Raw genomic sequence first — 14,935 nt, forward strand, 5'->3', positions numbered from 1 at the left:
TGCTTAATGGTTATGTCACAGCTAGGGGTGGGAATCAGTCGTGCTCGGACTCTTCTTTGCGGACGGATCGCGTGTATAGATGGGCGGACGGGTCGCTTGTATAGACGGGCGGGTGGGTTGCGTCTATAGACGGGCAGACGGGTCGCGTCTATTTTCGGGCACGTGGGTTGCGGTTGTCTAACGGGATGGCGGAATGGGCCGGAACTCGCGTAGGAGGCCTTACCCGAATACCACCCACGTCCGCTCGAAATAACGGTGTTTTTCGTCTCGGGGTCGCCTCGGATCGGGCGGTTAGGGCCGGGTTTCGGACCGTTTTCCTAGTCCTAGTCACAGCTAACCATTATTACTGTTATAATAGGAAAAGTAAAAAACTTAGAATAGAGTTAATTCCAAGAGAGCCGAAATGGTTGACTTGTGGGAATTGTGTGTGTACTTGTAAAAGAATCCTGTGAAAGAAAAACTACAAGATCACAATAGGGGAAAACATTTTTCCAAATGTTGAGAAAAGATTTGGTCATTTATAATAAGAACAAAGTAGTGCACAATAATAGGAAATGTGGTGGGGTATCCTATCCCCATGGTTGTGAACACAGGCTGCCTGTTCTCTCCTCATACTTCTCCATCATGCATTCCAGATAGACCTTTCCTTTTTTCTTTTTTTTTTTTGCTTAGGTAGATGGATGACTTATATGACCATTGTTTGTATTCAATTTGCTTATTTATATCTTTGTCTAAGAAAAAATACTCTTTCAAATCTTACTGTTTTCAGAAAAAATAACAATCATCTTACAAGCTAGCTGAGAAATTAGTTTGATTATAATGAATTTATTTGGGTCATTTGTTCAAATCTTCCGAAAATAATGAACTTTACGTTTAGTCGCTTAAATTTCGAAATCACATCACCAACCCATATAAGATCCGACTATGATTCTCTACCTGATACTTAAGAGTTAAGTCAGAGGAATTTCGACCGCGTAAGTGGATGTGCATGATTTAGAGAGAGAAAGTGTGATTCATTTGCCCATCTACAAAAAGTTGGTCTAGATTCTACCGACTAGAGTGTTCGACAGAGAATTATTTTGTATAAGATAACCACTAGTTAAAATAATCACCCTAATATAAAAAAATGTGTATGGAAACAGTTTGAGTAGAAAACAAATGGGAAGTTCTATTAGTACAGTGTTTTCGCTAAGCATGATATTGATATCTCTTAAAGCATCAATTATTATTGGTTGGTGCTTAGCAGTTTCTTTGTTACCGATAACTTAATTGATTATTTGGACAAGTTAAGTTATGAATTTTTTCAACTACGGAGTAGATTTTTGTTTTCTTCATTCACGGTATTTATTTCGATATTTTCAAGTAAATGATCGCAAGAATTTACATCTCATTGTATTCTTTTAGGACAGAAGTTAGGGAAACTCCTTAACAAATTTGTGAGTAGGCCATCCCATAACATAGAGAGCAATTATAATTTAATGCAACCACTAGATGTTCATACGGTTTGTATCATTAATTCACTAATCATTCACAACTAGTACTAGTTATTTTCTCCATATCCTTTATAAGATGTAAATGGCTAAGCACCATATATCTCAAGCTAATGCCCTTGCAACCAAAAAAGAAAAGAAAGGCTAATGACATACATTTTAAGCTTATGCCAAATGTAAAATGTAGTTAGTACAAAATTAAAATCATGTACTCTTTTTTGAGGCTAGGGAGATTGAAGTCCATACGTTTGGAATTTATGCTCGGAGCACGAAAGAAAAGAGAGACACGACGGAGACGGAGGTAGATGTAATTGTATCCACAATCTAAATATAGATCATAAAAGTTGAGTTTCTTTTCTCGAACAGTCAAACGAAACCACATTTTGTCACAAAATTTGGTGCAAATTAATATTTGAAGGGATCCACAAAGAAGGTTAAGATGTCCCATCATAGAAGAAGCATCAATGAACTATTAGCAATTTCGTTTTATTATCGAGGGGCCCTCTTGTGTAATTATCACATTAATAAATTATATAGAATTGTATAGATTTTGCTTTAGTTCTTGGTTCACCTCTTTCTTTCTTTTTTTATCAATTTGTTGCATGGGAAAAGCCATATAAGATGCCAATTAACAAGGTTGCTTGCATTTGTGAGAAAATTCTGCAAGAATGCACCTTATTTTCATTAGAGTTGTTTTTCGGTTTCTCAAAATATGAATTAAATAAACTCAATATCTACTATCGTAGTCAAAAATATCTCGGGTCATACACTCTAACACAAATTAATAAATGTTAGATTTCATTATCCGTACCCTGAATCAAATATGTGAGTTCTGACTTTCTGATTAGATGTACATCAAGTTGAGCAAACACCCTTATTAACAACCTTGTTGTCTAATGATTGTATTTCTCCAATACAAACTAAGACATTTTATATTTTGGGTCATAAAATTATAAAACAAAAATTAACGTATATACTTCGTGTCGATTTTTAAAGTTAGTTTATCTCAGTTTCAGACTAACACGCGGAAATTAAGTAAAAAAGTTTGCAGCAAAAAAAAAAAAAAACTGGTTTGAATCAATTCAATTATCTGACAGAAAACAAACCAACAATTCCTAAGTTCCAACCTAGTTTTATATAATGGACAATGAAATATAGTAATTGATAGAACGAAAATATAATTGAAAACCAATGAAGTTGTGTCGTGTTAGAATTACTCAAACTTGAAAAGGGTCAAATGTTCAGGTGTTAGAGCAACGACTAGTTAACTAAAGGTAAGCACCACCCTCACCGGAATCTAATTCCATCTGTATACTTTCTCGCCGGAATCTGACAGACGTTTAGGTAACCGACAACCGCTAACTGTTCACATGCCCCCAAATTCACATGCATATTAAATAAATCAATTTAATAAAAAATATAAAAAGCGCAAATATTAACAAAATTAAAACTCCAAAACCAGAAATTATTCTCTGTAAAGAGCTTCTCTTCTCCAACTTTCTCTCTTTCCCTAATACAGTAAAACTAGTTCTACCCATTTCTCTTCTGAGGGTTTGAATCTCATTTTCTCTTAAAACCCAAGTTCTTATTTGTATCTCTAATCAATACCCATGTTTTTTAATTGATAAAAAAGAGTGTCAGATTAGGTTTACAGTGTGGGTTTGTGTCAGATTCTGTTGACAACTCTACTTTGTCTCAATCATGCAATAAGAGTTCTTCCTTTGCTTTTCTCTCTCTTCTTGGGAACTCATCAGCAAGACATCTTTATCACCAGGTTCTTATCCTATAGATCCCCAAACTTGTTTTACTTCTATTTTCATGTCTGGGTTTTACTTATTAATGCAGTTTTCTATTCTATTCTTTGTGTTCCTTTACTTTCTTTATACTCCATTAAAGAACCCCCCAAACTTATTGTTTCTCTTGAAAGTTAAGTCTTATTCATATAGAGTTTCACCTTTAATTTGTATGATTAAAGATTAATGCCCATTGTTTAGCTATAAACTATTAAGGTTTACATTTATTGGGATATATAGATTTTAGGTTTCTGTTTTAAGTTCTGTCATATGGGTTGTTTGAATCAGAGAGATGTTTTGTTGTTTTCATTTTGGGGTTTAATCAATGTGGTATTTTTCTTATTTGGGTTTGGTGAATGAAGCATTTTATTTAGCTATAACTGATCGTAAGACCCAAATCAAGTAAGTTTTTGTAATGGGTTTCAGTGATTTGGGTTTTTATCATCAGTTATATTTATACATTTAATGAGATTGGTGATCCATCAGATAGACCCAAAAAAAGTTGGAATTTTTGGTCATTTTGTTTCAGAGTATTGGCAATTTATTTCTATCAATTCAAATAACAGACCTATTAGATCTGAAATTAAATTTCAAAATCTTTGTATTTTCAATCATAATCCTGATAGATGTTGAAATTTATCAGTTGAATTTGAGAAGATATTTGTTTTTTTTCCCTATCTGATATCTTCTATCATCTGCAGTTTGTTGCTTAGGTTGGTTTTTCTTCATTTGGGTTTGAAGAGGAACGCGTTTTAGAGGTCGAATTAATGGCGACTTTAGTTCCCGGTGTACTTCTGAAACTTTTACAGCATATGAATACTGATATAAAGGTTGCAGGTGAGCATCGTTCTTCGTTGCTTCAGGTTGTTGGTATTGTCCCAGCACTTGCCGGAGCTGACCTATTCACCAACCAAGGGTTTTATCTAAAGGTATCAGATTCTTCTCATTCAACTTATGTAACCCTACCCGATGAACAAGATGACCTAATTCTTAGTGATAAGCTTCAATTAGGTCAGTTTATTCATGTTGAAAGATTTGAAGCTGCCTCTCCTGTTCCGATTGTTCAAGGGGTAAAACCTATACCGGGTCGTCACCCCTGTATAGGCACGCCAGAGGATTTGGTTGCCACACATTCTCTGTGCTTCAGTTCTTCCGGATCAAACCCGGTAGAAAAAACGAAGACACCATCAAGGTCTTCGAACAATATTACCCACGGGGAGAGAGAGAAAATCAAGCCAATTAAACTGAATAGAGTATCTACTCCTGAAGAGTCTGATAAGAAGAAAGAATCCCTTGATAGATCAAGGTCTTTCTCGAAGCATTCTTTAAATTTGATAGGTAAGAAGGAATCGTCAGGGAGACCAAAATCATCAAACTCAAAGTTTCCTTCATCTCCAACAAGTTGTTATTCATTACCTACTTCCTTTGAGAAGTTCGCGAATGGGATCAAGCAGCATTCAAAGAAGAAAGGGTCGGAGAAACCAACGGGTGCCGGGTTAGTCGAGAAAGCAGCTAGTGTTCTTAAGGCGACTACACCAAGGAAAAAGTTGTCTTCGGGAAACCATATCGGGGATTTCATTACTGGGTTTGAATTGGGTCCTAAGGCTTTGAGAAGGAGCTGGGAAGGTGGTGTCGAGGTTAAGGGTCGGGAGAATTCTAACTCAAGGGTGATGAGAAATGACACGAAAGCTGAAGCTCGGAGCAGTCCTGTAAGATTTTTGTCCGATCTTTATTTTTACCTTATTTTCCTTTTCTTGAGTTCATACGTATTTGATACGCTCGGAATTTTCTGTTGGTTGGCGTCTAAGTCTAACTTCCTCCAACTTATCTATATCTGCAATGTAATTTTATCGTCCTTTCACAAATAAACTGTTTGATTGGTCATTTTCGAGTGCCCTTCGATTTAAATGATTTTGACGAATTTTCCTTCTATTTATGTGCTTGATAGTTGATTGAAGAATTGTTCCTTTTTCTTACTAGTCACTAGATTATCGGATTCCGGATATGCTTACTAAGTTACTGATTATTTCTTCCTCTTATGTATATGAACTCTTAGGTCCTTCATATTGATTCATCCATTGTTGTTCAAAATCTAGTCCTGCTACTCTTTTCACATTGCTATCAATTATATAAAATCTGATTCTACTTCAATTCACCTTATCCTTGACCGTTTGTCTAACAATCATGGAATTTGCAGATCCTTAAGAGAAAACCATCAAGTGATAAACCGTCACCTAAAGAGGATAAAACTCAGACTCCAGTCAAGAAAGTTGTCGGAAATGGATCAATGGATGGTCCTGATAAGGTGAAACAACGGGCCTCTGTTGGCAAGAGAACATCAGAAGTTGCTAATAATGGTTTTCCTGGAAACTTGGTCAAGGTTGTTCCTAGCAGTAGTAGAAGATTGACTGATGGAACTGTTTCATGGGCTTCCTTACCGTCATCACTTGCAAAGCTTGGGAAGGTACCAAATTATGAACAGTTACATATTATGTATCTATAAGATAACACCAAAACATGGCGACTGGATGTAAATATCGTTCTGGTAGTCTAAATTTTAATGTTGTGGTTGGAATATCTAAGCTTTAACTCGTATAAAAGTCAATCGAAGAAATGATCATGAGTTTTGTACTCGTAAACATAGTTTACGGCGCTTGTATCATATTGCGTCTCGGATACTAAAATTTGGGTATAGGATAGAGCCCGTATCGCAGTTGAACACATACATTATGTGGAGTATTATTATTATGTGTATGACCACCCCTGTAACTTAATACACCGACATCTTTTTGTTAGTTGTTTTGGTGCAAGTGTATATCTTCCTAACTCAGGGAATCTGTTTTTCTTAATTCTTTTTGTACCCAAACTAAAAATTTGTGAGTGCTGGTCGGACCCAATAATAAGGGCATGGTATGCATGTTGTGACATATGATGAGTCCTGTGTTTAAGACGATATTTAGTTTCCCAACATACGAGTAGAAAAATGTTTTGCTTTCTTGACTATTTGCTACATATATGAGTGTATCTAAACATGTGAGGACATACCTTGGAGTTCTCTGATTACCCTTATTATGATAACAGGAAGTTTTGAGGCAGAGAGATGCTGCAGAAAATGCTGCTATTGAAGCTATGCAAGAAGCTTCTGCTGCAGAGAGTTTGATTCGGTGCTTGAGGTAACCTCCAAACGATTACATAAAGACAAGTTTGACTTGAATGGGTCATTGGGTCTTAGTAATGTCTTGAAATTATGTATTTCGAAGTCCATGATATTTTGACTCTGCCTTATCCGTTAAGCGAATGGTGGTGAGTTCTATGTGGGTGAGTCCAACTCACAAGAATGCCTGGATGGAAGCAAATGTGCTTCATCCTTCACAGGAATTTTCAACTCCATGAAAAATAGTTTGCGATTTCTCATCACCTTATATTAATTACGGGTTGAACTCTTATTAAATTTTTCTTTCATATTTGTTATACTTTTGAGGAAATTCATATTTATTACCAATAGCTATCCAAGCCAAATAATTTACAGAATTCCTAAGCCTAACCCAGGTAGTCAGACTCCTGTGTAACTCGAACTAGCCAGTTCTTTGAGTCTAAGCAGAGTTAGGTGAACCTGAACTCATGCTCAAGCTCATCCCTTTATTTATCTACTTCCTATGATTAAGGTTCTCAAAGAGAGATAGAGGGGTGGAGGGACAAGAAGACGCTTAGATGTATAAAAAGGTAAAAGAGTTTATACATGGATGCCCGAGTCTCTCTCCGAGTTATTGGATCGGGCTCTTCCCCAGCCAAGCTAGGAATCAGCCCAAGTACTTTGTCTAAGATCCAGTTTTTTGTTATGTGTGCTCGTTTAGCTCAGGGATTAGAGCATTCATTTGTAATGCCATCATAAAGTTTGTGTATCACTAATATGCTCAAATTCTTTAATAAACACACAAATCTTAGCCCATTTCCCTCATGCGATTATGTATGAAGGTTTCTTCTATCGTGTTCGGTTTTTCAATATAATCATTTTCTACCAATACCTTCCTTCGACCATTCTAATGGACCCCTTTTTTTGCAGTATATATACGGAGCTAAGTTCCTCAGCCAAGGAGGATGATCCACAGCCTGCTGTGGAGCAATTCTTGAGCCTTCATACTGATCTGAACAGAGTTCGTCTAACTGCCGATTCTCTGTCGAAAATGATTCCAACAGGGTCATCACCAGATTCTGGAAATGATATGTCAAAGGAAGTACAGAAACTCTCTCAGGAGAGGCGTAAACAGGCAGCTTTGTGGGTTCAAGCTGCATTAGCCACAGATCTATCATCCTTCACAGTATTTAATAAACCGTCCAATTCCACATCTTCACCAGCTTCGGGCGTCACTCAAAGCCACCGGACCTCCTCTGGAGCCCAACAGATACTAGTACTCGAGAGTCCCACGAAGAATGTGGCAACAAAAGCACAAACCAAAAGTACTCGTTTGTCGAACGGGTCCAAGTTAAGTGGACCAGGAACACCCCGTAGATCTGTCGACGGTCTATCTATCCGTCAGAAGCCAGTGGCTCCACCTCCGCCAGAATGGATCAGAGGGAACGGATTTGATGAGGCTGTTGATTTGGCTCAAATGTTGCAGGTTGAGTCTCAAGAGTGGTTCTTAGGATTCGTTGAGAGATTCTTGAATGCTGAAGTGGATGCTTCGTCATTGTCGGATAATGGTCAAATAGCAGGAATGTTAACTCAGCTCAAGAGCGTAAATGATTGGTTAGAAGAAATCGGGTTGGGTAAGGAAGGTTTTGAAGGACCAAGAATCTCGGCAGACACTGTGGATAGGTTACGGAAGAAGATCTATGAATATCTCCTTACTCATGTCGAATCTGCAGCTGTTGCACTTGGTGGTGGTGGTGGAGCACAAGCAGCAACCACACCATCGAGCCGAACACCAGATACAAAAACAAAGAAATGAGACAACGAAATGTAATTTTCTTGAGTCAGATTTTACTGCAACCTTGTGGAGTTAAGGGAATCAATCACATTTTGCCATTAGACATATTTGATTTGATAGGTTTGAAACTCGGCTCTACACGATGTGCCTGCATGAAGAAAATAGCAAGGTGGAATTCATTTAAACAAGCCAACTTGGCATGGAAATAGTTGAAGATATGGGTTTTCACACTCTCTGTATATAAAATCCATTGAGTTTGAGGTGTATATGAATTGGTTAGAATTTTATTCATCTGAGTATTTAAAGATGAATTTGATGAGAGATGGGAGAAGAGGGTAAAAAAATTTTACACTTACATTCAGATTAGATTCAAGACCTAAACAGTTTTTTTTTCGCATCGTGATGCATGGCCCTGGAAACTTGCTCTAACATTGTCCAAAAATCTTGTCCGAACATGGCCTAAAATTTTGCCCGAACGTGACCTGAGTGTTGATGTGGCATATGCTCATTTTCTACTCTCTGCATAGCACATGACCACTGGGGCAATGTTCCAAGACAAGATTTTCGGTCAATTATCATTTTCGGTTTTTGTAAATCAATGGTGGTGTAAAAAGAAGAGGAATTTGAGAACGACGGGGATTGGTCGAGAATTGAGTGTTGAGAACGGCCAAGACTTGACTTCCAAACGACTTTGAAAATTCAAACAGTAAACGAAACTATAATTAGTAGAGAAGACCCCTAATGGGAGTCTTGTCAAACAAATACCCCCAATAATTTATATAATTGCTAGATTGCCCTTTCCACTTGACTTGTGTTGACTCCAAATTAGTGATGCTTGGGTGGGGCATGGAATTGACTCTCTTTAAGTCTTAAGCCTCCCCGAAGTAAAACTAAGCCACTCCTAAAGCGTGAAAACAGATATCAACTAACTTCGTCAAATAACCCTAGATATGTGATTTGTTTGACTATCAAAATAGCCCGCAAAACTTCATTTCATCAACTTTAGACTTTTGTCGAGCATTAAGACGTACCGAGAGTTTGACAAAAAAGTTCGAAAAGATCACTAGAAAATGATTCAAAATAAACTTGATTTTAGACTCTAATATAACAGAACTAGAAAACAAGATATGAGACAGTTCTTATGAGTCTATAAAAGTCTTTTGGTTAAAAACATCCCTCACATCCAAATATTTTCACACAACCAAACAAACGGACCCTAGCTAAAATGAAGTCTTCATACAGTGTCATCATTGTAATTTGGCGAATTTTCATGGCTCTTTTTTTCTGAAATATTCTATAATAGGTCCCTTCCTTGTCTACTTTCATTTATCAGTTTGCCGGAAATGGCGGAGTTTGCCCTAGATCCTAATAAACTTCTTCTACTATTTCTCATTTCATCCTCTCTGATCCATTTTGCAGTTTCAGAAATTATATTTGAAGAGCGATTTGAAGGTATACACACTTATTTTTCTCTCTCTAGTCACACTCACTGCGACCAATTACTTAGATGCAAAATTTTATTTAACTACGAACAATTTCCCCCTTCTAGTTAGAGCTTTGTTTAGTATAGAATCAGTTCAGTTTTAGCTATTCTAAGTATTTTGACTGGTTGAAGTTCATATTGGAGTAAAATAGTGTTTGAGCTAAAAAGTAAAAAAAACACTTTTTTTTTTACCAAATTAGCAAACCATATGACGTGTCTGCTGATTTGGCTTGTACATGTCATAGATCGTTGTTTGTTTTAGCTCCACCTAGCTGCCTCATCACATGATGAGCTCACATGGTTTGGAAAAATTGTCTATTCTAACACTTTTTCTAATCCACTTAACAACGAATCATGACAAGGCACATACTATTTCTGCCCACAGTCTGCCTAGTTTTTCTTGTTCGGTAGCATTACCCTTTTTAGGTTAATAAGTAACGACAAACTTTTCTCATTTGTTTTCTCAAAATCTCAATGATGTAAAATCAAGATTTCAGAATTGTGTTACGGTGCATTAAGTAAGACTTTGAATCCTTTAACAAAAAATAAAGTAAGACTTTGAATCAAACTGTAAATGATTGTAGCACTTCCTAATTAAATTTATCCGCTTCAATTAAATTTGTATTTTCTCGGATTTTTATATGCATGGTGAAAAGATGGATGGGCGAGCCGTTGGGTCAAATCTGATTGGAAAAGAAGTGAAGGAAAAGCAGGTTCTTTCAAGCATACAGCAGGAAAATGGTCTGGGGATCCTGAGGACAAAGGTCTGTCTTCATATGATTCACCTTAATAGAAACCTAGATACTGTTAACATGCCTAACCGGCTACAGCTTTGATAGTTCGCTTGACATTGAGTACTCAATATGCAACACTTAGCAAAGTGAATTTCCTAAAGATACTCCACCTAGTGATATAATAAATTAGTTGAATGCCCGTTACAATTTTACGTTCGATTTTGAATTTCTGAATTTTATGGTAGTGGTAGCTTATCTACTCGTACGAAAACCACTATCCTCTAGACCAATTAGTCCATTACAAATGGTCTGATATTAGTTTTTTAATGGAAACTAATTGTACAGGCATTCAGACCAATACTGATGCCAGGCATTTCGCCATATCTGCAAAGATTCCAGAATTTAGCAACAAAAACAAAACTCTGGTGCTTCAGTATTCTATAAAGTTGGAACAAGACATTGAGTGTGGTGGTGGATACATTAAGCTTCTTTCTGGTTATGTCAATCAAAAGAAATTTGGTGGCGATACTCCTTACAGGTCTGTTTATACTCCATATTCTGTAACATATTAACATAATGAACTTTATAACACCCGGTTGCTGGGAAACTTTACTTAAGTTACCTGCACCTGAATGAGACGTTGCTCGAAATTCTTACTAGTTTGAATTGTTTTAATTTTGTACTTACTATTTATCGTTGATCTTACCAGTTGTGACTACAAGTTACTTCCCCTTACTTGCAACTTTTCGTTCTTGCAGTTTAATGTTTGGACCAGATTTATGTGGCACTCAAACAAAAAAGCTTCATGTAATACTTTCCTACCAGGGACAGAATTATCCAATTAAGAAGGAGCTCCAGTGTGAAAACGACAAGTTAACTCATTTTTATACATTCATTCTTAGGCCTGATGCAAGTTATAGTGTTTTGGTTGATAACCGTGAGAAAGAATCTGGAAGCATGTATACAGACTGGGATATTCTTCCTCCTCGCAAGATTAAACAACAAAACGCAAAAAAGGTTTGTTTTGAAATGGGTTGCATTTTTGAATTGAGGAGTTATGCTTTAAGAATATACGTATATACAAATGACAAAAGAAAATAATGGAAATTGGACCTTTTGGGGATTGTTCGTAAATTGAACAAGCAAAGGGTGCAAGAAGGTTGTACCACGTGAACTTGCTGGTATATTGTAACAGCCGGATCCTTTACCCTCGCATGGCTTGCATCTAACTGTCCCCAAAATGGGGGTTCAAATTGGATTTTTTTTCCTCTTTTAGATTGTTATCAACTTCTGTTGTTGTGATTTATCATCTCAAATTCTCAACTAATTTTCTCTCAGCCAGCGGACTGGGATGACAAGGAGTATATAGAAGATCCTAATGATGTTAAACCGGAGGTATCATATTGTGTATTCAATTTAATGAGTGTTTAGTTATTGTGAAATTATAATTCATATTTGACATAGTTAACTAGTTGTATAACCTTGTCTTCAACAATGCAGGGATATGATTCAATTCCAGCTGAAATTCCTGATCCAAAAGCTAAAGAGGTAGCTGACTACTCATTATTATCTGTATTTGGGGACGAAAAAGCCTCCATAAGAGAAGGCCACATTTTGTGGTTGAAAACTATAAGCAGACATTTCTGACCCATTAAAGATTTTTTTCCTTCGTCGAGACTTATGAAGGAGCTCTGTGTTACATATCATGCAACTTTGCTCGTTGCTCCATCCAACACGTCTTGGTCTCTTGGAATATCTCCAGATTTTTGCTTCTCATTTTCTTCATTTCCTGTTACAGACAAAAAAAAAGTTTTATTATAAGGACAATGATTTTCCTTTAGTTCTTTCCTGAAAGAAGAAAATGTTTCTCATTTCATGACTGTTACTGGACTTGATCAGCCTGATAGCTGGGATGAAGATGAAGATGGAATATGGAGAGCACCAAAGATTCCAAATCCAGCCTACAAAGGACCATGGAAACGAAAGGTATGATAGCTATGTATTTTGAACAACTTAACATGAACTTTTACTTATTGCAGTTACAAATATCTCATTACTGACATGCTTGTTACGATAGAAAATCAAGAACCCTAACTACAAAGGGAAGTGGAAAATACCGTGGATCGATAACCCAGGTACGTTTATAAACCTAACGTAGTTTCAAATGATAAGTAGTGAAGAGCTTTCCGATCTGTATAGCACAAAATTTTGAACGTCTGTTAAAAAGCACTTCAAACAGCGAAAGCTTGTCTATTTTTCTACAGAGTTTGAAGATGATCCTGATCTTTATGTGCTGAAGCCAATCAAGTATGTAGGAATTGAAGTTTGGCAGGTATTGTCATGATTGCTCAGATGCATAAAAGCATATCTATGTAACAACGACATGCGCATTATTAGATTTTCTTCTTCTTTATCTAAATATTAGAGGATTAAGAGGGAAACAAGAAGACTTCCCTAAGCTCAAAATACTCCCTCATCTGGCAATAAGATTGGCTAAGAATCTCACCTATTGATAGCGTGAGAGACCATAAAATGTCATAAGCCTTCTGCCTAATGCATGTAGGAGGATTAATACGAAACAAGACGACCTCCCGTAGCTGAAATGCTCCTTATCTGGCAAGAAGATTGGTCGAGACTCGAGAATTCCTATTTATAGGAGCGAGAGACCATAAAATGTCTTAATCCTCTTTTATCATAGTTGAACATTTTGAACGTTGAACAGTATAGCTTTTCTTATAGATCCTATTTATAGCTATACTTAGAATCATGTTGAATCTGATTGTCAAGTGCAATGCAGGTGAAAGCTGGATCAGTTTACGACAACATTTTAGTTTGTGATGACCCAGCTTATGCAAAACAAGTTGTACAAGAAATATTCGACAAGAATAAAGAGGTCAGCTATTTAGTCTAGTACAAGACTATATTAAACATGAAACTCTAAATTGTGTATTTTAGTGATTTTATTTTTGTCTTTCAGGCTGAAAAAGAAGCTTTCGAGGAAGCAGAGAAAGTAAGACGTGCTCGGGAAGAAGAGGTGATTGACGAAGAAGCTTACCTCTTTGTATTTTCTAACATAGTTATTTAGTTTGTCATGTAGTTCCACTATAGTGCTCTTATGTGATTCGTCAGTTATTATGCTGCATATTTTGTTTTTAGTTTTATGGTGATCTTATATGTGCAGGAAGCTCAACGAGCAAGAGAGGAGGGTGAAAGAAGGAGAAGAGAGAGGGGTCATGACAGAAGTTATCGAGGCAGAGATCGCTACAAAGATAAATACCGAAGGGTATGTTTACCGCGCGTCAATTATATTCTTTATCATTCGTTAAGGTTGTGGTTTATCATTTCATCTAATTAATCTCTGATATGGAAAATTTAAATACTGGCTAACAATACGAAACTTTAGTGAGTGAGTTAGATCTATGTTAGAATAGTCCCACATGCTCAGGAAAGTTTCATGGCCATCGAAATAATATCTACCCCCCCCCCCCCCCCCCCCCATGTATTACGAATTGGTTTTTGAGTTAGATATCCACAAGGTTGACATGGTTATCGGAGCTAAGGAGGGAGGGTAGTCGTAGATTACTAGTTGTAGTTGGAGTTTTTCGTTTTCAAATCAATAGTTCATTGAACCTAGTCCCTACTGTCTGCTTTACCGGGCATTCACTGATTCTATCTTTGTCCTGATCAACGACCAACCTTCCTCTTTGTGACCTTGAAGGGGATCCCCGAACTCCATTCCTTCACAAGTGCGTCTTCGCTTCAGATAGACTTCAAGAACAGAAGGCCTAGCCCCTGGAATCAATAAGAAACGTGGGCATAAGTCGAAATAGTCATTCCTCTTCTACTACCATGTAGCCCAACAAAAAGACACGTGATAGACTAAAAAAAGTCACATGTTATTACTTCATTTCATTAGATTGGTTTCTTGTACAAACTTCGTACATTTTAATACCGCCAGTCAAAATCATCTGTGTAAGCAAGACTATTTATGGTTAACAATTGGCGTATTTCAAAAGCTAACTTGAAATGCTTTGTTTTGTAGCGTGATCGCCATGATTACGATGATTACCATGTAAGGATGTATTCAACTTTTGTACTTATTCTGCACTTTAGCTTTCTTCCCTGTTTACTATATACTGAAAGAAACATCTTTTAACTGATCATTTGTTTCACTTCTTGCAGGATGAACTCTAATCAGTTGCCATATTATCATGGACAAATAAAGAAATAACATTTGATCGAAAATCTATCGTTCTTAATCTGCATCATTTTCTGTTGAAGGAAAAGTAAATGTATTTGCCATTGTTGTTGTTGTGCAAACCAAACTGTTGTTGTAATGGAACACTATTCTTATGCAGCCAAGTTGTAGATGTACTTGTGATTTAGCATTATCATTTCCTGTCACATATGGGAACTGAATTTTGGACCTAGAATTGTTGTCTATCTTTTATTTACAGTATATCCGAATCCTTTACCCTACCCTAATTTGGAGTATGTCCTGCTTTAG

General features: G+C 36.7%; 2 protein-coding genes across 7 annotated transcripts; both read left to right on the top strand.

Moving 5' to 3' along the window:
* The first annotated feature begins 2,558 nt into the window (after positions 1 to 2,558).
* Positions 2,559 to 8,608, top strand: LOC147559759 (protein CORTICAL MICROTUBULE DISORDERING 2-like). Of its 6 annotated transcripts, none has more exons than XM_086661696.1 (5): positions 2,559 to 3,264; positions 3,997 to 4,992; positions 5,481 to 5,747; positions 6,365 to 6,456; positions 7,347 to 8,608. In XM_086661696.1, the coding sequence occupies exons 2-5, from the start codon at positions 4,051 to 4,053 to the stop codon at positions 8,230 to 8,232; spliced, it is 2,187 nt and encodes a 728-aa protein (XP_086517822.1). In that variant the 5' UTR covers positions 2,559 to 3,264; positions 3,997 to 4,050; the 3' UTR covers positions 8,233 to 8,608. The 6 variants fall into 6 exon arrangements, with proteins under 6 accessions (XP_086517822.1, XP_086517826.1, XP_086517821.1 ...); XM_086661700.1 differs by having other exon boundaries at positions 2,654 to 2,764; XM_086661695.1 differs by having other exon boundaries at positions 2,730 to 3,264; positions 3,985 to 4,992.
* A 702-nt stretch (positions 8,609 to 9,310) lies between these two features.
* On the top strand, positions 9,311 to 14,858 carry CRT3 (calreticulin 3). The gene is made up of 14 exons (XM_086661710.1): positions 9,311 to 9,663; positions 10,351 to 10,458; positions 10,774 to 10,966; positions 11,187 to 11,445; positions 11,767 to 11,823; positions 11,929 to 11,976; positions 12,328 to 12,414; positions 12,506 to 12,563; positions 12,693 to 12,760; positions 13,226 to 13,321; positions 13,406 to 13,462; positions 13,610 to 13,711; positions 14,471 to 14,500; positions 14,611 to 14,858. Exons 1-14 carry the CDS (start codon positions 9,555 to 9,557, stop codon positions 14,620 to 14,622), a joined length of 1,284 nt encoding a protein of 427 aa, XP_086517836.1. The 5' UTR covers positions 9,311 to 9,554; the 3' UTR covers positions 14,623 to 14,858.
* The last annotated feature ends 77 nt before the right edge of the window (positions 14,859 to 14,935 follow it).

This window comes from Eschscholzia californica, unplaced genomic scaffold (genome assembly GCF_041429995.1).
Source record: "Eschscholzia californica isolate CP2 unplaced genomic scaffold, dmEscCali1.0.p SCAF_2, whole genome shotgun sequence".
In the NCBI taxonomy this organism is placed as follows: domain Eukaryota; kingdom Viridiplantae; phylum Streptophyta; class Magnoliopsida; order Ranunculales; family Papaveraceae; genus Eschscholzia; species Eschscholzia californica.